Source organism: Enhydra lutris, unplaced genomic scaffold (genome assembly GCF_002288905.1).
Source record: "Enhydra lutris kenyoni isolate GAN:26980312 unplaced genomic scaffold, ASM228890v2 scaffoldscaffold10, whole genome shotgun sequence".
In the NCBI taxonomy this organism is placed as follows: Eukaryota; Metazoa; Chordata; class Mammalia; order Carnivora; family Mustelidae; genus Enhydra; species Enhydra lutris.
The window spans coordinates 25,945,941-25,970,245 of record NW_019154094.1 but is presented as its reverse complement, the minus strand read 5'-3'; the positions used below and the strand labels follow the sequence as shown (position 1 = coordinate 25,970,245).

The following is a 24,305-nucleotide window of genomic DNA, read 5'->3' as shown; positions in this document are numbered from 1 at the left end:
GTTCCAGCAAACAGTGACTGGAAGCTATTTGCGAAAGACCAAGAGCACATCTTTGTTTTGCTCATGAACAGACTGCTGCATGGGAATTAGCACAGTGGATATGTAGGTGGGGGACCCTGCCCTCCCGCTGGCAACAACAACGGGCAGGTTGTCATTTTCTTGGAGACCCTCACATGAGGAGCAAAGGCGAGTTGTGCAGCCTCGCAGACACTTAGTTGCTCTGAGACTGGTGTCTTCATCTCCTGCCTCCAGCACAACCAAGGAAACGTTCGGGGCTAATTCCCCCAGGGAAGTGGGGTCCACAGGGATGCTGTGGACGGTTTTTTTTCCCCCCTCCTGCCTCTGTGGCTGCCCAGAGGTATTTATCAGCGTGTGCAGAGCAAAGCCCCTGTAGTGTAAAGTAAAATGCTCCCCAAAGCGGTTTAGGAGACGGGGCGTGTGTGTGTGTGTGTGTGTGTGTGTGTGTGTGTGTGTGTGCGTGCAGAGAACGTGCGAGCAAGAGCGCTGAAATGCAGCTCTCGTCTTTGCATGCGAAGAGTCGCTCCACGTCCCCCTCTGCCCAGCGCACTCGGGGAGCGCCAGGGGGAGTCCTCGCAGGCCAGGGCTTCCCGCGCCCCGGGAGCGCCGAGGGCTCGCCTGGCGGAGCTTAGCGCAGCTCGCTCGGCGCTGCCAGCCCCCGGAGCGGGCGGGGGCGGACACTGGGCTTCTGTGTGCCAGCCGCAGCCGTTGGCTGGCGGGCGCCCAATCCCGGGGCATGCCGCCGGAGGCTGGCCTGGACGCACGGTGAAAGACGAGTGTGGTGGCAGGCTTGACCCCCCGGGCTGCCCGCAGAAGCCGGCGGCGGGAGCCTCGGCGGTCGGGCCGCGGCGGCGGGGCTGGACTGGGCTGCAGCGGTGGGAGCCGGGCCGCCCCGGGGTCCCAGGGAAGGGGGAGGCATGGCTTCGGTGTTCATGTGCGGCGTGGAGGACCTGCTGTTCAGCGGCAGCCGCTTCGTGTGGAACTTGACCGTGTCCACGCTGCGGAGATGGTACACGGAGAGGCTGCGGGCTTGCCACCAGGTGCTGCGGACGTGGTGCGGGCTGCGGGACGTGTACCAGGTGAGCCAGGGCGCGCGGAGCCGCGGGGCCCTCGCAGGTTGCCGGGCGCTCTTGGGAAGCCGGTTCCACCTGTATGATTTGATTCTCTCTCTCTCTCCTTCCACCTCTTTTTTTAAACTCCCAGCGGGCTGCTTGATTCCTGGGTCCAGTGTTCAGCATCCGTGGATAACTGTTGCCTGACAAAGCTTGTGAATTTTCCCTACTGGGCATGGGGACACTTGCGAGTTAGCACCAGCATTTGCAGACATCTGGTTCAGAGCGATGGTGTACTGCCTGGCACCTAGCTCAGAAAGCTAGCTAGCTGGAGCTTTGCAGCAGAGGGTCTGCGGGAAGCGACTTTGACATTCAGATGATTCCTCCTTTTTTGCTTTATTAGTGTGGATGGGGGTGAGCACTTCAGGACCGAGGATTTCACACTGATTTATGGTCAGAGGGGCCTTGCTGGATGGGCATTCTTTCCTTTGATTTTATTTCAGTTTTCCACCACGCAGCCCCAACTTGCAAGGCAGAGCCAGGAAAAGCTGATTCGCTGTCTACTGGCTTTTGCAGGAAGGACAGCAAATTGTGAACACTTTGCAGGAGGATGATGGCTAGGGTAGGGAGGGGTGGCCTGGCAGATGGTTGGAATGCTTACGTTTGGTTTTACTCCGCTCACACAACACAGCCTCTTTATTTCCCTGCTAGGTCCCATCCTGCAGGCAAAAAATGCAGCAACTTTGTTCAACTAGGAGACCGTTCATCTTCTCTGGGACTGCAGCTTCCCTGGATTTTTTTTTTTCTTCTTTTTGACAGTCATTTGTGGATTTAAAAGTCCTTTGCCTGGGTTGGTTAATATCTTTGAGATTAAAAAAAAAAAATCTACATTGCATTTAGGAAGATTATACCTGGTGTTTACTATGGGACTGTATCACCACGTTTTCTTCCCTGTGACGTGGAAGCAGCTCTATTACAGTTCCTGGATGCCCCCTACCCTGACCCCGTGCCCACTATGGCTATCATTTATATCTCATCATACTGGGTCCTATATGTGATCAAGGCTCTGGTTTTGGCAGGCTGTAGTCTTCCATTCATCAAGCAAAATGAAAAGAGCAACCCCTGAGGTTAAACTGAGGGGATGTAAAGAACCAGCATCCCCTTGTCCTTGTTGATGTCCGCCCGTATCATCCTGGTTACAACGTGAGCGGCATTTCCTTCATCCTCTCAGGACTCCTGCTTTAGAGAACATGTCTGTGATGTCTTGCATTTTGGGAAAATTCAGAAGCCAGACTGAGATGCTGGATGGCCTGTGGGGGGTTTGAGAGTATTATGGAGCCATGGACCTATGCCTTCTGGCCACAGTACACAGATTACCTGGTTTTGGGGAGCCAGAATTGTCCGCGTCTCAGTCTTTTTGTCTTTAGGGAAATCATTGTTGCATTGGTCTGTAGGAGAAGTGACCCCCATAGAGTTTTGTTTTTGCTTTTCAATGTTGGAGAAACTTTCAAATGGAGAACAAAAATATTGGAACCAGACAGCCTCTATGCATCTCTGCTCAAGGTTCAGGGGACGTATTCCTTATTTCTTTGCTGTTAGTGACTAATGAGGTTAGGTTCCTGAATCCTGAGACACACACACACACACCCCATCATGGATTCTCTGTAAGTTTTATTCAATCATTATTCGTTAGCAGAACAGCAGCTTGAAGGACTATCCTACTAAATTGTAAGTTCTTTTCTGTAAAATGGGTGGTTACTGAGTCACAACCCTCTCATGATAATAAGAAAGAGCATCTAAAATAATGGTAGCCATTTTTATGCGTATACTCATAAGCAGGAAATTATCTCTAAAGTTTCCTGGGCTTTGGGAGAAGTAAGAATTCTCAAAATATTTTAAAACTTGGGAGAATCATGGATTTCTTAATTGTACAACACAAGTTAATTGTTAGCAAAAAAACACCATTTTCATGAATGTCTTTTAAATACTGAGCAAGAAAATAGTGACTTAAATATGTATAGAACTGAAAGGCAGTAATATGAAGCGGTTGGTACCTTGAGCTCCAAGTTAGAGAGACATAGGAATAAATCCAGTCTCTGCCTATGTTTGATCATACGTAAGTTACTTCATCTTACCCCGAATCAGTTTATCATTCATAAAATGGCAAATACAATGTACTAATCACAGAGGTTGATAAAAGAATTAATTGAGGGGTGCCTGGGTAGCTCAGTGGGTTAAAGCCTCTGCCTCTGGCTCAGGTCATGGTCTCAGGGTCCTGGGATTGAGCCCCACATCGGGCCCCCTGCTCAGCAGGGAGCCTGCTTCCCTCTCTCTGCCTGCCTCTGCTACTTGTGATCTGTCAAATAAATAAAATCTTTAAAAAAAAAAGAATTAATTGATACATTAGATATTTAGCACATTGCCTAGAGTTTAGGAAGCATCCCGTAAATGCCATCTGCTCTGTCTGGGATTTATAATAATAGGAACCCCAACTCTAACCTACAAAATAAAAAGAAGGGACTTTTGACAAACTGAAAAGTTTAGCAGTTGATGAACTTCAGGTATGGTTTGATCCAGACACGATGTTTGTTGTCCATGATACTTTTAGCCTTGTCTTTTTCATGTATCGGCTTTTTCTTTAGCTGGTTTCTTTCCTCATGATAGCAGATAGCTATAGCAGTTCTAGGGCTTAGATCCACATATGAACCCATCTAGAATGAAAAAAACATTTCTCATCAAAAAATCCCAGTTTTCTCTCTCATAGATTAACTTAAGGTCTGTGCCCACCCCCAGTGCCAGGCACTAAATGGCTTGGGAAATGAGATTATAATTCAGGCATTCTCAATGGGAGTGATAGGACATCCCCCCCCCACCCCGAGGCAACAATTATTTCTTGGGAATGGGAAGGGGGCACAAAAAAATCCTACTCTTTTTGTGTATAAAGCACAGATATGCATACAATACCTAAACAGAGATACTGTATATTTTTGGCATTAGAATTTGCTGGGGGAGGGGGTGACTAGCAAACAAAAAACTATCTATAAGACTCCTTAAGATGATGATAATGAGTGTAACTGTTGAGAAACACTAATTATACTGATAGGCTTGGAGCAGTGGGGGAGCAGACCCATTTCTGCAGCTGGGAGTGAGGTTGGTCCCAGGCTGACCACAAAGCTGCCAAACAATGGGGAGGGTCAGTGCTCAGTTGGGGTCCAATCTGCAATGTCCACTGCACCTGCCTTTTTAGAATCTCAAATCTAGAGCTCTTTAAATAAAACAGTTATTTGCCTAGATAAGTACAAAGATTCACGGCAAACGCATTTCTAAGCATTTTGCCACAGTAATTCAAGTTAACGGGGTGGGGGCTCATCTATTAGAACACCCTTATTGCTCTCCAATAATTACAATTTCTCAATCAGTGTCCGGTGGTCCTGACCAATTTACTGGCACATGAACTGGAAACCCCGTAGGGTTACATATTTTATTGAACCCCATTTTTTATCATCTTGATAATGAAAAGGCGTCATTTTCTTGCTTCTAGGCTGAAACGTCTTTGTGGGAAATCCAGGGCTCAGTGACTCCAGAGAGAAAGAAGGGTGGTGCAGGAGGTATTTATTACATGAAATACCTGGCAGTTCCCTGGGAGTGTTTTGTGTATTCATATATTATAAGTGAAATAAGATCTCCCACCTATTCATATGGAATTTGGCAACAACACCATCCCTGGCTGGCACAGCTGGGAAGGCATAATTTCTTTGGAATTGAACACTTCCTTTACGCCTAGATATTGGAGAGGCATGAGACTTGATTTGCCAAAAACCATGAATAATTAAGAGACTAGCTATAAGGCATTTCTGTAGTAACACGACTAAATAAAGAACAGGCGGGGGTTGTACTGGGGCTGCCTTTGAACAAAGACTTACTTTATGAGTGAAGGTCTGATTTCGGTTAAAGTCGCAGGCGGGACATTCACCTTCAATTTGGAGCTAAATCTTAAAAGCTGATTCATCGGCCATATATCTGTCCTGCTGATATCTTGCCTGGATGGGTTCTGTAATAGCAATTAATTAAGTTTAACAAACAACTGAGGTGGAAAATGATGGGAGAATGTGCTTGAAAACAATCAACACCCCTTTGCTTTTTGTTCAGTGTGACATAGTTTAACAAAGCCCTCAGTTTGTTCCTTGGGATTAAGTTTTCCCCTCATCCCGACACCTCAAAGGTAGAAATTCTTGCTAACCCTGAATGGAGTCATTGCCTGCAGCAGCAGGTAACTTGGACAGAATCCAAGATATTTAAGTGGCCGTAAGAGGCTGGGTCAGCTCCCCTGGGGCAGGCAGTTAGTCCTGAGGAGTAGCAGACCATGCAGACCAGGCAGAGGTTGTAGGCTCCAAGTCCAGCAAATTTGACCTTGACCAAATTGCTTTCCCTCCTTGAGCCTCCTGGGTCAAAGGGGAGAACTTCAGTACCTGCATAATGGGCAGGATGAAAAACTCATGAGATAATATCTGTAAGACTGAACACCCTGCCTGGTTCAAGCCAATGCTCAATTAATGTTAGCTCTTGGGTATGTATAGTACTTAACACCAGACCATAGAAGGTCCTTGATGAAGGGTAGCTAAGGGTGTTAACTCTTGTTCTTAGAGGTGATACTAGTTCTCTGGAAACTAAATTCCCATCTTTGCAGGCAAGGATATTAAGTAAGAGAGACTGTGGCTTCCCTCAGTATATGTATATTGGGTGAGCCTTGGGATTTGCTCTTGGATTCACACAGTAGACCACAATTTTTTTTTTTAAGATTTTATTTTTATTATTTATTTGACAGAGAGAGACACAGTGAGAGAGGGAATACAAGCAGAGGGAGTGGGAGAGGGAGAAGCAGGCTTCCCACTGAACAGGGAGCCCCAGTGCAGGGCTTGATCCCAGGATCTGGGATCATAACCTGAGCCGAAGGCAGATGCTTAAGGACTGAGCCACCCAGGCACCCCAACATTTTGTTTAAGCCAATACAAAAAATCTAGGAGATTACAGGCAGCTCCCATTAAGGTCTCTAAGGAAATAACCTCTCTATATCCAAGACTCTGAGGATCCATAAACTTGTAACACCTGAAATTTGCATCCCACCACGTTGGCTAGGAAAGACCCAACTCCCCCAAAAGTCAAGTTCCCCGTTGAGCACTCTGTGGCCTGGGTGCATCTCAAACCATGTATATTTTGCTTGTCCCCAGCCTTCACTCTCCACAGTCCTCTGAATTACACAGAATAGAAGAGGGCCAACAACTGGGAGCCACAGGAAAAAACTGTACTGTCTCTCATTTTTGTAAATAAAGTTTTATTGGCATACAGCCTCCTGTTTTCAGAAATAAAGTTTTATTGGCACACAGCCCTGCTCCTTCATTTACATGTTGTCTTTGGCTGTTTTTGCACTGCAATGGGCAGAATTGAGTCCTTGTGCCTTAACTACTTACAGCAGAGTAGTTAATACAAAGACTGTATTGGCCACAAAGTTGAAAATATTTACTGTCAAGTCCTTTAGAGAAAGTTTGCCAGTTCACACACTAGGGAAAAAAAAAAAAAGGCAACATATTGGGTAGAGAATGCTACAGGAAGAAAAGTCTAAAATTCAATCATAGAAAAAAATAGAACTTGAAGGAATATGAAAGAATTTTCTCATCAACTGTCTAGTTGCCAGAAAATTAGTGAACAAATATTCAGAATGAGTGTTCAGGCTACTTTTACTAGGTCCTTTGTTGTGGAACATGATTGGAATTAGAGATTGATTCATTCTGTCGTTGGTTTATTTGTACCTAAAATCATGATCCAAGTGCTTACCCCAGCTCTGCTGCTGTGCCAAGACGTTAGCAACACAAAGTCAAAAAGGGCATTTTTCCTGACCTCGAGGAATCTATTATCAAGGAGGGAGACAGTTAAGGAAATGAAACTTCAGGTACACAGTGGAGGCGATCTAAATCAGCCTGGATTAAAGCCAAAAGGGTGGGGAAGGGAGCTAAGGAGGCTTCCTGGAGGAGGCAATTCTCCAGCGGAGGTTTGAGGGACAAGTAGGAGTTGGATAGACGAAGAAAGGCAAAAGGGAGGGAGGATTATAAACAGATTTTTAAGGCCGATGGGGAGAGAGAGAAAGAGAGAGGGAGTTGGAGTCAGACAGAGATTTTGATTGAGAATAATGTCTGAACTTGAATGATCTTTCACTTTAGGATTTTGATGTTTTTTCTTCAGAACTTTGAGGGCAAGGGAGAGGTTGATTTAGATCCATCCCTGGCGGCAGTGAGGCTGATAGATTTGGGAGAGAGTGGCAGAGTGGAGGTGGGAAGGGGAGCTGGGAGGCTGTTGCAGTGATACAGATGTTAGTCAGGAGAGGGTAGGTTGCGCCCTGGCAACAAACAGCCCCAGTATCCTAATGGCTTAAAGAAGCAAATGTTTGTTTTGGGTTCATACTGTCTGTCCAATCACAGGTTGTCTGTAAGCTCTGCTCCCCACTGTCACTGAGGCTCACAGAACGTTCCTGCACATTACCAGTTATCAGGATAGAGAGTGAAGAGCTCTCCGGGGCTTTACCCTGGCAATTAAATGCTTGGCCTCTAAGTAGCTCATGTGACTTCTTGCAGGTCGTTGGTCGGAGCTGATTATGTAACCCCCTCCATCACGCGGGCCAGGAAAAGTGATCCTACCATGGTACTGGATGGATGCTATTGCAAATTTGGTTCCCGAAATGCATTCATATGCAGGATGCTTTCTACAGAGTGCACTGAGATCAACACCTGTAGAAGGTATTAGAAAGAAGCAGAGGAGAAATTGGTCTATAATTCAGGTTCAGTGAGGGCTTCAGCTGCTCTCATAGGTAGCTCTGGAATGGAGAGAGTTGTCCCCATTTGGAAGAAAAGGGCTGTCCTCCCCCCCCCCCCGCCTCGCCCAGCCTACATCAACACATCATTGGAGGTGGGCTGCCCTTGAGAATGTGGAGTGACCTTGATGTAGGCTGCCTTTAAGGGAGGCCAATCCCCAGAAGGGGCTGAGAGCTGTCAGCTCAGAATGCTTCCGACAACTGAGGGAATAAGTCTGGGCACCACATCACAGCATCTTCTACGGATGCCTACCCAACAGGTGCGAGGATCAAAACCTGAACTGAGGAAGGGCCCACAGGAAGGAAGTGAGGAGTAAGGATTGCACTGTTGTGAAGGATGTGGAATCTGGCTTTATTTTAGAACACGGCCTGCCTTTCAGGCTCCCTGTTGAAAGGATCGGGCAGCCATGGAGTCAGTTAATAGCAATAATACCTACAGAAAGGAGAAAAAAACCTGGCAGATCAATGAAATGTGAATCTCCTTATCATCCCAGAGAAAATTCGTCTGCCATCTTTTCTGGTAATCACAGCCTAGGGTTTTATGGCAAGGAATGGAGATGCCAAGATCCTGAAAACTATGTTAATGTTTGAGCCCATCACTTCACAGGATGGGAAGACTGTAGAAGACTGTGTATATTTAAAATCAACAAGATTAGTCTCAGTGTCTTTGAAAAGCATTTTGGAGACTTTGTGGCAAGCTTGAAAAACTAAATTAAGAATAGACTCTCCTGCCTTTTCAAATTGGTGTTCGTTTTTCCTCCTATCAGCTTGTCTTGGTGGAGCTGAGACGCAGAATAACTTCCTGTTGACTCCCCACTGTGTTTATCATGAACATTATATTTGGGATGTCCAACGTGGTTGGTTGTGGAAAAGTGTGAATGATTCAAATGGGAAATAAGATAGGGAGCTCTAAATTTTGTAGACAAGATAATATGACGTAGGGCATGGGAAGGCAGCAGAAATGAAACTCTCATGAAAAAAGTTAAAGTGGACGTCCATATGTAATTATATACATGGGTGCCTGTAGGTGTTCATACATAACAGGTATAAATTCTGGCATCCTTGAAATAGACTTGGCCTGAAAGAGTCGGATACATATGATAAATTACATCGTGTCATTTTCCCCTAATGTCCTAATCGTTTTCAGTCCTTTAAATTTTGTTTGGGCAAAGCTTGCTGCTTAATTAACTATGTTTCTTTAACTGGTGTTTCTGAATAGCTCACAGTCTTGACTTGGCTAAGAGCTACTAATTATCTAGTAGCTGCTGTGTGCCAGGCCTTGTGCTTGTCACTTTGCATGTGTTACCTTAAAACAAAACAAAAACCCCTTAAGGGAGTTTTCCAACATAGAAAAATATAAAAGATGAGTAAAAGTCCACGCACCTACCTCTCCATGTGAAGACATCTTAATATTTTGCCATGTTTGCTTTAGATACATTTTTGAAATATAATAAAGTTGAAAAAAGAGCACTATAATAAAATTGTATAGAATCAATTGAAACCACCGTTGTACTACTGCTATCTCCCTAGAATCCTCCCAAGAAGTTCATGTTTCTCATTCCTGGGCATGTTTTTATAATTTTGCCACGTATGTGTGTATGTGTTAATATATAGGAACAATCTTTACTACTTCTGTGTCTGACGGATTTATATAAGGATGTATCATTCTGCTCCCTTCTTATTCTCTCAGCAAACTTTGGGGACTTGTCTCTGAATTTGTTTCAATCCCGATATTCCATTGCCTGAATATAACCAATCTTTTGTTGGTGGACACTTTGGTCATTTCCCATTCTTCAGGGTCTCAAAATACTACGGTGAAAATAGTTGTTTGTCTCCTTGTGCTTATGAGCTAGAACTTCTCCAGGGTACATACAGAAGATCTTTAGCTATAGGAGATGATGTGCCTTACCTTTGTCCTTGTAACAGTACTATGAGATGATATCAAGGACCCCACTTTATTGGTTTTGTATACTTATTAACTATTAAGTCATGGTGTTAGAGTTTGAACAGCTCTGGCTGAATCCAAGACTCAGCCTCCTGCCACTGACTTGCTGCTTTATTTATTAAAAAGTAAACAACAGGGCACCTGGGTGGCTCAGTGGGTTAAAGCCTCTGCCTTCGGCTCAGGTCATGATCCCAGAGTCCTGGGATCGAGCCCCAAAAAGCCTCTCTGCTCGGCAGGGAGCCTGCTTCTCTTCCTCTCTCTGCCTGCCTTTCTGCCTACTTGTGGTCTCTGTCTGTCAAATAAATAAATAAAATCTTTTTTAAAAAAAAAAGTAAGCAACACATAAAGGCAGAATCTTATCAATGCATTCACTTATTCACTCAGCAAACACTGAGAGGAAACAGAGCCCAACACTCAAAAATGCAATCTGTACTACTCAGGCTGCCTGAATTCAAATCCTAACTCACCTTTTGTTACCCATGTGAATTCTCGGAGATTGATTTCTTTTTTTTTTTCTGCTGCTGTAAAATATAGATAATTATAGTATCTCACTTAAAGTATTTCTCTCCCAGGATCATTACCGAAATTCATTGTAGTGATAGTTTCAGTAAACAGTGTTAGATAGATGTGCTGGCAGATGGATGGTTGGGTGGATGGGTGGATGGATTCGTGCCCAGCAAAACGTTATCTTTATATGTGCCGTGTGCTCAGTGTCTTATGTATATGAGTAACCATCAAGCCCCCTACAATCTGTATAAGTCTTGGCTCCTCCTTCCTCCTCTCCACCCCAGATGAAGAACTACAGGCTAGGGGAGCAAGCAGGACAGGGGCACCTGAGGACTCGGAGAGACACTGTGTCCCACATGGTTGCATGGCACAACTTTTGTCCTGAGACCCTGACAACTTCTGACTCTGGCACAAGAGCAAAGATGCTCCCAACTATTTAGTTGTTTTCTTTCTTTCTCTGCCACCGAAGCTATTGAACTTTCTTCTTCTCAACCCTGACCCCTAGACTCACATGCACGAAGGCTCTGGGACCCCGCTGGCAGCTGTCTCTCTCATCTGGGTAAGCTCTCCTCCGATATGACCCTGAGATTGGCAACTGCTAAGGAGACCCAGTTATTACAAGCATCATGCTACTCTTGGGTAATGTAGCCAGCAAATATTTTTACAGAAATGAGTTTGTCTCATTAAACTGTGATTAGATGCTTATTATCTGAGAGAGAAAAGGGCCTTGATAAAATGGGGAAATAGAATGAGCTGTAGTCAGCTGGACCTGGTTTAAAATCAAGGCTTCATGACTTACCAGCTGTGTGACCTTGAGCCAAGCTGCTTAATTGCTCTGGGCCTGTTTCTTTGCCAGTGCAAGAGATAAAATAAATAATACTTACATTTACATGGTATGAAGGTTAAAAATAACAGGGTTGAGAAATGGTAGCTTCTTGGTTGGGAAAATGTGAACCCTTTCCACAGACTTGGTCCTAAGCCTAAAGTAATCATGCTAGAAGTTATATGAGTACAAAGTCTGACCAGAGTGTGACTCCAAACATGATTGTTACATAGCTGTGTGACATGGGCCAATTATGTGACCTCTCTTTGCCTCATCTTCTTGTGCATGAGATGAAGATGATAAAAGGACCTACCTCCCAGGGTTGTTGAGGGGACAACACAGATAAATCAAGATTTCCCTGGGGTGGCTGGCTCATAGTAAGCGTTTGAAAAGTGTTAGCGATGGTTATTTCTGCTTAGCGAACATTTTCTCTGTGTCAGACATGGTGCTAAGAACTTCATAGTCACTATTCCATGTAATTCTCCCAACAGTGACATGTAACAGGTATTATGGAACCCACTTGGCGAGTGTGGGAGGTACGCGGAGCTGCTGAGTGACGTATCCAAGAGCAGAGATGGGAGTTCACTTCTGTCCAAAGACAAACCCCATGCCCTCAGCCATCACGTACAAGGCGCTTAGTTTCCAAACAGCTCAGCCCCTTCCTTTGCTCCCTTTGCCTGCCTGATGCCCTAGGACTTCCCCAGCCCCCATCTCTCCCTCTGCCAAACCCCGTAGCCATAGCAGGAATCGGTGAACTGGTTGAGAGTAAATGGTGCGCTTGCTCAGTCCAGTCTCCAGAAGTAATTCAGCTCATGCCATGCTCATATCTGAATCCCTCCAGTGACATTCCCAACTCAGAAAAAGCCAGTGCCACCAGACCGGCGTGGCCCCACGTGATTGGCACCCGTTTCTCTGGGTTCTCTTCACCCCCCAGCTACCAGCAAACACACTCAGCCTCTGGTGGTAGCACCTCACACTCATCCCCTAGCTCTTCTCTGGTGACACTGGCCTCCCCGCTGCCCAGTGCGTGCCAGCCTCAGAGCCTTTGCCCTTGGGGTGTGGTCTGCCTGGTACCCGGTCTCCTAGAGTCCACGTGCACACTCCCTGCCTCACTCCCTGTAGGTTTTTCTTCAGATGTCACTCCACCCGCCAGGCCACCCCGACCCTTCTCTCATCCTGCTCCATTTTTCTTCCTAACCCTATTGTCAGCTGACGTTACACCTTTGTTGAGATGCTCCTGTGAGTCTGCCCAACCCCAATGTTGGCTGAAGACATGCAGGGACTTGGCTTTGTTCGCTGTAGTAGTATCAGTGCCTGGAACCTAATAGATCCTTAGGAAATACTTGTTGACGAAATGAATGAAGGAATCTGCTTTACATTTTAAGAAGGTCACTCTAGCCACCCTGCCAGCTGTGGCTGGGGAGGGGTAAAACAATTAGGATGTTGCTGCCTTTTTTTTTTTTTTAGTACATTTTTTAAAGATTTGTATTTATTTATTTGACACAGAGAGAGAGAGAGAGAACAAGCAAGGAGAGCAACAGAGGGAGAGGTTGAGGGAGAAGCAGGCTCCCCGCTGAGCAGAGAGCCCGATGTGGGGCTCGATCCCAGGACCCTGGGATCATGACCTGAGCCAAAGGCAGATACTTAACCGACTGAGCCACCCAGGCACCCCAGGACACTGTTTCTGATGCTGGGGACCTGGGTAGGAGTGGCAGCAGCATGTGGTGTAGGGAGACACTAAGAATTTGGAGAACAAAAAAGTAGCATGAGAGGACCTCTGTCCAAAGAGAAAGGTTATGGTCTATGAAGTTCTGGAAACTTCATAAGGGGGAAAAGGCATGCAGGTTAGTAATGCGAGGTTGAAATGTGTTTGTAGGTGGATGTTTATTGTTTTTCGTTACTGAAAGCAGCCCCAAAGCAGTGTTAAATATTGATGATTGATAATAAATCTGTTTGGGTTCTCTGATGTGTCTGTGTTCCCAGTTCATTCAAGAAGCAGGGTTTGGGATAGGAGAGTGGGTAATTTCCTACAGGGCACATGAAAATGGGCTCACCCGAGGACCCTGGCTCTTGTGGACAGCCAGCTGTGAGTCCCTGTCTGTGCGCAGCCCAGGGTGGGGAAGCTGGTAGCTTCTGCAGCTCTAGTCAGCTCCGACTGTCAAGTGATCGCTGCTTCCTGTGCCCAGCCCTGTGGTTAGGTTCTGGAAGGTGCCCTGTTTTCCCTGACGAATGCTGATAGATACTTCAGACATTTGCTTTCTTTTTCTTTCTTTTTTTTTTTTTTTTGCCTTCTGTGGACATTGCTTATCACTCTGACCCTGTCGCCTGTCATTCCCATCCACTGGATTTAAGGATAGGAGGACCCTTCGGATTTGCCTGGATTCCTGGGAGAAGAGGAAAAAAAAAATTTTTTTTTTCTGGTCTTCATTAGTGTTTAATTAAAAGCTTGCTTCCCCTAGCTCTTTGGCTGTGTCTGGGCTTTTTAAAATTCTGCAAGCACAGACAATATAAAGAAAATCTGACCCTTTGAGTTACAAGAGCTGGTTATTGTGTCTAATTATCAACCTCAAATAATGACAGAATCATAATCCCCAGCACAAAAAGTAGTACTAGGAATTTCCCAAATAATTCCTCAAGACAAAGTACACTTACTTTTAATAGTCTAATGCCAGTTTTTAAATAAAATTATTATTTAAGTTTGAAACAGTTTGGTCAGGATATAAAGAATCCTAACTCTCAAGTCATATTTAAATTTATGGGGTTCTTTCTTCCCGAAGGTTTTTATATATTAATATTCTAGGTCTTCATGCCAGATGTAGTTCCAGCCAAGCTCATAAGATTTTGCTCTCAAATACCTTTTGGAAATGCTTTTTTTTTTTTTTTAAGTGAATATGTTTTTCCTTTAATAAACTTCAGAAGCCAACTCCAAGTTTCAAAAAAAAATTCTTTTTTGAGATGTTAGTGCCAGAGTCTGAACAGTACCCTTTATTCACAACCAAACTGGATCAGTTTAGGGTATTTTTTTCAGGCTCCTACACTATGTAGGTGACAAATACAAAACTTTGCCATACCTTTATGCCGTATATTGTGTATCTTAAGCAAATCAAATTTAATTATGGTCTTTCCATCCTTTTCTTTTTTCTCCTGACTTTTTTCTTTCTGTATATTTTCTCAGAGCTAACTAGGTCATGTTTTAAGGATATGAATAATTTATTACATATATATATATATATATGTAGGTATTTGAGTACAAATATACAAATAAATGTATAAATACATATGCACATATATATGTATAAATATATGACTATATCTGAAGTTTTCCTGCATAGGAAAACCATGAACCAACATATTCACCAAACATAACTTTTACTTTTCCCCCCAATCTTCAATGCCACTTTTTAAAAAGATTTCTTTTATTCATTTGAGAGAGAGAGAGAGACAGGGTCAGCACAAGCAGGGGAAAAGGCAGAAAGAGAGGGAGAAGCAGGCTCCCTGCTGAGCAAGGAGCCCAATGTGTGGCTCGATCCCAGGACCTCGGGTTCGTGACCTGAGCCAAAGGCAGACACCCAACTGACTGAGCCACCCAGGTACCCCTCAACATCACTTTTAAAGTTAGGTTATGACCCTGAAATAATTGCTCAGTATCAATAATATGGTTAAGTTCCATAATGGATGGTATTTTTTAGGAAGTTGCTGTCAGTTCTAAGTTTAAGGCATGGGAAGTTGTTATCCATTTTGATGAAGTTCAGCAAGTGAAAATTAGTGAACAATGTCATTTGTTTCCACTGGCTTAAAGATAACAAACTAGTGAACCGGAGAGCTGCCTATGTGCCGAAGGGCCTGTGTCACCTTCTGGCTCGGCTCCCCTGCCTGTGAAATGGGGCCATGGCATGTTGCCACAATGGGGGCGGGGGGGGGACTGAAGATTTCAGTAAGGAGCAGTAATGCGAGTCGCTCACAGTGTGTTGCTTGCCCACTCTCCTTCTTCCCCAGCAACCACCCATGCTGTGCAAGACCAGGTGGGTAGTTACAGGCAGGAGGAGGGGATGATAAGAAACACCCATGAGGTGCACCTGGGTGGCTCAGTCGGTTAAGCGTCTGCCTTCAGCTCAGGTTATGATCCCAGGGTCCTGGGATCAAGCCCCACATCTGGCTCCCTGCTCAGCAGGGAGTCTGCTTCTCCCTCTCCCTCTGCCTGCCTCTCTACCTACTTTTACTCTCTATCTCTCTATCAAATAAATAAATAAAATCTTTTTTAAAAAAAAGAAAGAAAAAGTAAAACACAGACGAAGTGGACGGCAATGCTGTGCCTTCCTATGCCAAAGCAGCATCATTCATTATTTACGGGTATTTAATGACATCTGTCTGTTTTAATAGACCTTGTAATGAGATGAAAGGCTTTATCTATTTCCTTTGAGGGATATACACATATCCTTTGGGATCTGAGGATGTTGGAGTCAGCTGGATGTGAGCCCTGATCTGTGCCTCATCCCTGACTGGCAGTGTGGCCCAGGGCATGATGCCTAATGCCTTTGAACCTCAGTCTTGTCATCTATGAAATGGGGACATGATATCCCCTAGTATTGTTGGAGGGTTTAAATGGGAGGGTGCTGTGGGACTTCTCAGCCCCACACCTGGGGTGTGACAAGAACTCAATAAATTATGGCTTAAGGAAAAGGCCCCAACCACTAAAATAGACAGAAAAGACAAGAACAAACATGCTAGAAATGGGATGCTCTTTTCTTCTCTGTCTTGGTAAATTTACCTAAAATAAGGTAAGCTGCTACAACTTTTTGGAGGCAAGTTTAGTGATATCCAATCAAAATGTGAGAGGTGTGCCCTCTCTGACCAAACACTTCTGCTTTAGAAAGTCATCTTAAGAATATTCTCACATAGTGGTGTATGCACAAGATTTTCATTGCACCATTATTTGAAATAGAAAACCCCTGGGAGACGTGAATAGGAGAATGCATGATACAGTGGTAATTCCTTTGTCCCATGGCATTCCATGAGATCGGGAGGAAGAACGAAGTAGAGCTATAGATCACAGCTTCCCCAGATTGTTGGGGAGATAATTTCGAGTAAAAACAACAGCACAAGACACGAGATGAGTGTGTGTGTGTGTGTGTGTGTGTGTGTGTGTGTGTGTGTGTAGAGAGGAGAGAGAGAGAAAGAGAAACAGATATAAACATTACCCAAGAAATGTGTCTATATATTCCTTTCCATGGGAGAACAGGGCTGGAAAGACATACACCAAACCATTAATACTGTTTACCCCTGGGCAATGTAAGTGGTTGAAGGGAGAGCTTTCCACTTCTTTTACTTTCATAATTCTGAATTTAAATTTTTTATAGCAAGGCTTTATGTAATTTTTGTACTTTGTAAAATTTCCTACTTAACACAGTTGAACCAAGCTATTGTGAAAAGTGCTTCTGGGGAACAGGAATCTGTCCTACTTAACTGTGTGTCACTGCTCCCAAAATGAAGTATGGCCCCCCCAACTGTTGGTCTTGTATGTCCCTTTAATGATTACTAATCATTATTGATGTGGTTACTATTGAATAAAATCTAATATCTGTACTCATTTAAATGAGTACCATGGAGTTTTTTCATCATTAAAATAATCAAAGTCCATAAGTATAATTGTTATAGAAATGCATGGCTTATTTTTTAAACAATTTATTTACTTAATAATTATTTATTAATTATAAATTAATATTTATTGATAATTTATTTATATGAGAGCGAGAACATGAGCAGGAGGGAGGAACAGAGCAGAAGGGATAGGGAAACTCAAGCAGGCTCTGCACTGAGCACAGAGCCCAACATGGGGCCCTATCTCAGGACCCTGAGATCATGACCTGAGCTGAAACCAAGAGTTGGACACTCAATTGACTGAGCCAGCCAGGTACCCCAAAATGCATGGCTTAAAAGTGAAGCTACTTTATCAGTGGTATATATTCATGAGATTTTTTTAAAATGTATAGTGGCATACATATTGTATTAATATAAGTTTTTACAAAGGTGAGACCATCATATATACATCTTATCTTAAAATATATTTATTTACTTATATAATTAGATACTGATCTCATTATTTTTGGTAACTGGTGTATATTCAATGGTACGACTGTACCATAATTACTTTCATGAATCCCCTATTTAGGTTATTTCCAATTCTCATTAAGACAGTGCTATAGTGAACATCTTTGTATAAAAAACATTTGTGGAAGAATTTCTGTAAGATAAATAAATACCTTATGAGGAAGGAGTTTGGATTTCCAAAAAGGTTGTACCAATTTATCCTACTGTTGACAGAACAAGAGCCCTTCTTTTTTTCCATACCCTAACCAATAACTTTTGATTTATGCCATTCTCCTAGCCAAAAATTTATCTCTTATACCTTTTTTAAAATTTTATTTCATTTATTAGTGGAGCTCTCCAATTTTCATAACGTTCTTCAGGGCCATAATGCTCAGAACCCTGGGATTGTTCTTGCCTGAGAACATCGGGAGAAACACATTCTGCGTTTTAATACAGAATCAAGTGGTTTGCATGTTTTCGAAGCCAGACTTGAGAGCAAATTTTTGTGTCTTAGAAAAGGTTTGTCATCTCAGAGTGGTATGGAATTTTCTGTAGAATTAAAATAAGTCTATGTAGAGCATTGCCGATTAAAATCCAAGTATCATAAAGATAAATTGTCGTTCAGCCTCTCCATCATGCCCTACAGTCTGAAGATTTAGAAATAGCGGGGAATACGTCTTTCTTTTTACATTTGCTCTATGTTTGTGTCATACTATGGTTTCCCTGTTCACTCTCGAGTGGATTTCAGCAATTTTGTTTTATCTCTTCTGTAAATGTTTTCTACTTCATTTAGAGAAGCTGGAAAAGGGCTCGCCAAGGCTTTTATTTATTTATTTTGTAATAGGGGATAAAGCTTGGGGCAGGAGAAAGAATGATGCACCATCTATTTTCTCTTTCTTATCTTAGATGCCCAAGGTCTTGAAGCTTCTCTGGCCCTCTAAATCCATATTTATTAATTTAAACATAATTTTGCCTCAGTTGAATTGTCTCAATGAGATTTCATAGCCACAAGCGATCATGAAGCTGTCTTTGTCCCATTTTGGGAGCCACCAGAACTGATTACGTAGATGATGGAAACTGCTGGTCCCGTTAATGTCGTGTTATTCAAGGGATAACGCCTCGAGAGTGAGGGCAGATTGACCTGCAGATTTGTATCCATATGGAGTTCCACCAGGGCCAGCCTCACCCGGAGGTAAATTGGAACTGCCACAGGAAGCCCTTCAAAGAGGGCTTTTGTCATGTTTTAACTGCATAGCTCTCACGTTGGCATCTGCTAGCATACCATCTCCCTTCTGGAGGCATCCACCGGGCAAATGGCAGGAAGGCAGGTCCCGGTGTGGATCTCCTACCATGGCGGCCAAGGAGGCTAGATCTTCCTCTGCCTGCACTCCAGTTCAACTAGGGAACAGGGCCAGGGCCTCGACCTGGCTCCCAGATACCTGCACACCCTTGCACTCAGAGTGGAGAGTGGTATGGTGAACCGGAGGAGGGAAGGAGTGGGGACGGGTTTGGTGAGCTGGAGAAAGGAAGGTTTGAAAGTCAGAACCATCCAGGCAGCAGTGGGGAGCCACATAGACACGATGGGTACATGACATGATCCTGGCTGTGTCTGCCCCTGGTGGGTTCTCTTGTTTCCTATTTGTTTTCTAAGCCTGCTTCCAAGAGCCACTTTTTTCCTTCTTCTATCCTGAGAGGCTTGATTTGGTCAGGAATCATTATCACCCTCCATGTAACTTGGGAATATCCTGGTTGGTCCATCAACCAGTGCTTCCCAACTTCTCTTCAGGTGATACAGTACACAGACGATGATAATGTTGGTGTGGCTCTCAGGGTCAACGTTCATGAGGCTGTTCAAGGCTCAGGTCACCAGTGCAGGGTCTCAGGTCGCCATAAGGATAGCTTAGGATAGCTAAGGATAGCTCTTCCCTACTGTGTTTACAGATTGACTGTGAAGCTGTGGTCCTAGGGCTCCATGATGACCTTTTCCTCTTGCCACTGATTGGTTTAGCATAAACATATGACCCAGGGTGGCGGGGGAGGGCAGTTTGCTGATGCATTTCCTGCGAAGCTCTCTTTACTCTTAAAAAGAGACATAGAAGAAAGAGATGGTCCTCCTTTGGAAGTAGGCATGTGATGCCCAGAAGAGTGACAGTGATATTGTAACCAAGAGGAAATGTTAGCTTGAGGAGAACATGCTGAGTGGAAAAACAGAAGGAACCTGGAACTTTGATGGCATTACTAATAATGTAGACCTCATCAACCTTGGAACAAACCTACCCTTAGATACTGAGATAATGGATCCATGTCATTTTTTAAAAGATTTCTTTCTTTCTTTCTTTCTTTGAGAGAGAGAGATTGAGAGTACGAGCTGGGGGAAGGGCAGAGAGAGAGGGAGAGAATCTCAAGCCAACTCCTCACTGATCTCACAGCCCAAGGTGGGCTCAAGTCATGATCTCATAGTCATGAGATGAGAGGTGGGCTCGGTCTCATGACTCTGAGATCATGAGCCAAAACCAAGATTCAGTGGCCCCACCGATCTATATTATGAAAGTTATTTTCACTTTTTTTTATTACTTACTACAATAAGTTTTCTGATGTAATACCCACTCGGGATTGAAGATCAGGACTTTCAGAAGAGTTGTCCAACCAAAAAAGTGCTTAAAATAAGAAACTTTTGAGGAAAGAATGGGAAAAGACCTGGAGACTTATTGGCGAAAGGAAAATGTTTAAGTTCAGAGTAAGATGGATAGAAGTAAAAGAAAACTCTTTTTAAAAAAGTGTTTTCTTTATAAAGTACAGTTTCCTTATGAATATGACAGTAGTCTTGACTGGATATATTTGCTAGCATTGCAGCAAAATATTAGAGAAAGGGAAGGGATTCTAGTTAATAATTGCAAGATGCAAAAGAGCGTACAAGTCAGAAGCCTGAACCTGGAGCCAAGGTGTTTAATTTCAGATCCTCCATTTGCAACTTCCTCACTGTGTGACTTCGTGTAAGTTACTTAACCTCTCTCTGCTTCTGTTTTCTCATCTGTAAAATAAAGATGGGGATGGTAATAGTCCCTGCCTCAAATGTATTGTTGGGTATACACTTATAAATACGGGAACAGGATCCAGTGTATATTAAGTATATACAATATATATATATTAAATATTATATAAGTGTTTGGTATTACTATTTACAGTTGAATCAAATATTATGATACAGATGATATAGTTATCATCCTAACTTGTACTCAATCCAGATGTTTCTATCACTACACAGTTACTGGAGTGGTTAAATTAAGAAGACTTATAATACCAAGTGATAGCAAAGGCCTCCCATACATTACTGGTGGGAGTGAAAAAAAAGTGTGGCCTTTTGGAAAATTGTTTGGCAGTTTCTTAAAAAATTAAACATATGTCTGCCTTATGATCTACTATCTCCATTTGTATGTATTAGTCAAAAGACATGAAAACATGTACATTCATATACATACACACACACACACACCCCCCTTGTAAAAGAGTGTTCATGGGATATTTGTTTATAATATCCTCAAAGTGAGAATAGCTTGGGTCTCCGTTCATGAGAGAGGGGATATATAAACTGTAATATATTCATGAGGTAGAATACTACTCGGCAATAAAAAATGAACAAACTGCAAATATATGCAGCATCGTGAGTGAATCTCAAGAATGTTTTGATCAGCAAAAGAAGCAGGCATACGGGACTATATACTGTACATTCAATCTGCGTACATTTCTAGAACTGGAAAAACTAAATCTGAACAATGGTTGCTTGTGGGGAATGGGGAAAGATTGGCAGAGGTAGTTTTCTGGAAATATTCTACATTTTGGCGGGGCCGTGGAGACATAAGTATATACATTTGTGAAAATCGATCAAATTGTTAATACTGAAAATACGTATATTTTACTATATAGAAATCATAACACAGTTTTTAAAAATGAAAGAAAAAGCACTAGCGGATGATTTACGGGTTGTGGGTTGTGAATACACAAGTGAATACCTTTTATCCCAGGTAGCAGGAAGATACCAGAGACTTCTAGGGTCACGGCCAAAGGCCCCAGGAGCTGATTCAAGCTCCTTGTTGGCCAAGACTCAACAATTCAAGCATCAGTAAAGGCAGTAGTCTTGACTGTAGGGTAGTACGGTTTAAAACACATACAGGGGCACCTGGATGGCTCAGTCGGTTGAGCATCAGTCTCTTGATTGTGGCTCAGGTCATGATCTTGGGGTCAGAATATCAAGCCCCACATCAGGCTCCACACTCAGCAGGAAGTCTGCTTAAGATTCTCTCCCCCACTTTTGTCCCAACCCCCATGCATGCTCTCTCTCTCTCTCAAATAAAAATTTAAAAATTAAATTAAACACAATGTAATGTATTTAAATGCACGTGTTTATAAATACTTAAAAAAATATATTTTGGCCACCATTAGAAGTGCCAACTCATTATTTTGAAAACTAGTAAGTAAAGAATCAGACATATGCTCTGTGTCTCCTATGATGAATTGTATCATGGGGTAACCTATCAGTAGATAAGGGGAAAGCTCTCATTACAGAAATATTCCAGCTAATTAAGTAAAGGGTGATAAAATTAGAAATTCACCATATTGCAACCCTTAATCCATTAAATGATCTACCCTATTGAACAAACATCACAAAAGAGAAGGCCCTCCTAATGAAAGAACACAGGTGCTAACTGTGAGACAATCTTGTAAAAGAATATCCAACTGGACTCTGATTGAACCTTCAGATTCGACCAACTTGTAAGAAATACAGTGGACAGAGGACCATGTTTAATGACACCATGGAGATGTAGTCAGCAAAACTCAGATGGTGGAATGTACAGGACGAGCAGTCTAGTTTCCTCAATAAATAAATTGCAGTGAGAGAGAAAAGAGAAAATGAGCAAGACGGGTAGGAGAACCTATGGATGAATAGAGACACAAGAGAAAGAGTGACAAATGGCGAAGTGTGGATCTTTTTCACATCAACGTTCAAACCTGAAAAAAACACATTAACAACATAGTTGGAAATTGGAGCACTAATTGGAAATGTGATGATATTAAGGAATATTTTTAGATATATACCTTTAGATAGAGATAGAGACTTTTTTAGGTAATTGGCACTATGCTTTTTAAAAGAGTCCCTATATTTTGTATTGAAATATTTACAGATGAAATTATTTGAATGCTTAGATTTGCTTCAAAGTAAAAGGACAGAAGGACAGAAAATGGGTGAGAATATTAATGAAACAAGACTGGCTGTGTGTTCATGCCTGTTGAAACTGGGTGAGGGACACGTGTGGGTTCATTGACCCAATCTGTTACTTTTCGTAAGTGCTTGAAATTTTCCACCATAAAAAGTTTTGTTTTGTTTTGCTTTTTAAAGAAATGCAAAACAAAACAAAACAGCAGATTGTGCAGAAATACAGGAAGGAAACCCAGCAGCATGCCTGAACATTCACTCCTGCATGCATTTCTCATGGTCTCTAGCAGCCAAATGGAAAGGCTGTGTTTAAGAACGTAAGCCCCGGGGGGGGCGCCTGGGTGGCTCAGTGGGTTAAAGCCTCTGCCTTCGGCTCAGGTCATGATCCTGGGGTCCTGGGGTTGAGCCCCGCGTCGGGCTCTCTGCTCCGCAGGGAGCCTGCTTCCTCCCCACTCTCTCTCTGCCTGCCTTTCTGCCTGCTTGTGATCTCTCTCTCTCTCTCTCTCTGTCAAGTAAATAAAATCTTTGGGGAAAAAAAAAAAGTAAGCCCCGGGTTCGAATCCTGTTCTACACCCAACTCGGGGTGGGGGAGGGGGTGCCAGACTCCCTAGGGCCCAGTTTCTCATTTGTCAGAGGGAGAGGAACTAGTCCCCACTTCAGAGGGTTGCTGTCAGGATGAAAGGAGGTAATCTTCATCAAGCCTGGGACCTAGTATCTGGTACCAATTAGCACTCAGTAAATGTGGGCTCTGGGTTATTATTTCATTGAATGTAGTCTTAAAATGAGAACATTAGACAGAAGTGAATACATACGCTTTCCATGGATGTTGGAGCCTTTTGGGTGACTTCTGAACTTCAAAGGCCTTTTTTGGTTCCTTTTTCCAAACACAGAGATAAGATCAGATTTTGCAGTATTTATGTCCATCCCTTAAAACATTGCATGTGCCTTGTGGTGATACCCAGGGAGAAGTCACAAAAAGTGACAGACATTGCTTACCTTTCTCCCTATGTCTTTTCACCTCTGTTTTTCCATTTATGGGTAAAGAAAGCAAGAGAATCTGGCTAGAATAAGACACTTCCCTCTTTTTCTTCCTGGAGGGGAACATGAGTAATGGACTTTTCCATCAGGGTTGTTTTTCCTGGACATGGTGTCCCCCACTCCAACGGCTACAACATGTGATCCTGAAGGAGACCTTAAATAAACTTCAAATGTTCCTTATCGGCCAGCGATGCTGTCCCAGCTTCTAATAAATTATATAAGTTATGAAGGCGTTTTCTGTATTCGGCGCTCTTCCTTTGAAAACAGAAGTTCTATTCATTCACGGAATTAGGTGAAAGTTTGCCGTGTGCTGTCTCTTACATAGCCTTGAACTAGGCAGAGAAGGAGCCATGTGGCCGGCTCTTTCATCCCGCCAGGCCTTCCCAGAAGCTCGCCCTCACCAGCATCCTCCATTTTTCTTTATTACGTCCTCCTGCTTTCTTGAAACATGGGTCTTTCCCTCATCTGAAACTACCTTTATTTATCCATTTATGTGGGTTTTTTTTAATTTCTTGTGCCCCATGGATGTCTCTCCTTTTCACCCCTGCATCCCCAACACCTAGCCCAGTACCCAGAGAACCAGCTCCAGAACCAGGCTATGATTGGTAAGTCCTAGTGCTAAAAAGAAATTGTGGGGACTCCCTATATTAGGAATTACAAGACAGCAGAGAATGACCTCAAGCCTGGGCCATTTCTGAGCATGGGCTCCTGGAGAATTACACTGGTCTTATGCTCATTATCATTAAGCCTGGCACCTAATA

General features: G+C 43.3%; 1 protein-coding gene across 1 annotated transcript in view; it reads left to right on the top strand.

The window, feature by feature from the left end:
• Positions 1-816: 816 nt before the first annotated feature.
• Positions 817-24,305, top strand: part of LOC111143974 (FERM domain containing 4B) — a 174,354-nt gene continuing 150,865 nt past the window's right edge. The window contains exon 1 of the mRNA XM_022498014.1: positions 817-1,097. Coding sequence (XP_022353722.1) covers positions 936-1,097 — 162 coding nt within the window. The 5' untranslated portion in view covers positions 817-935. The remainder of the gene's footprint in view (positions 1,098-24,305) is intronic.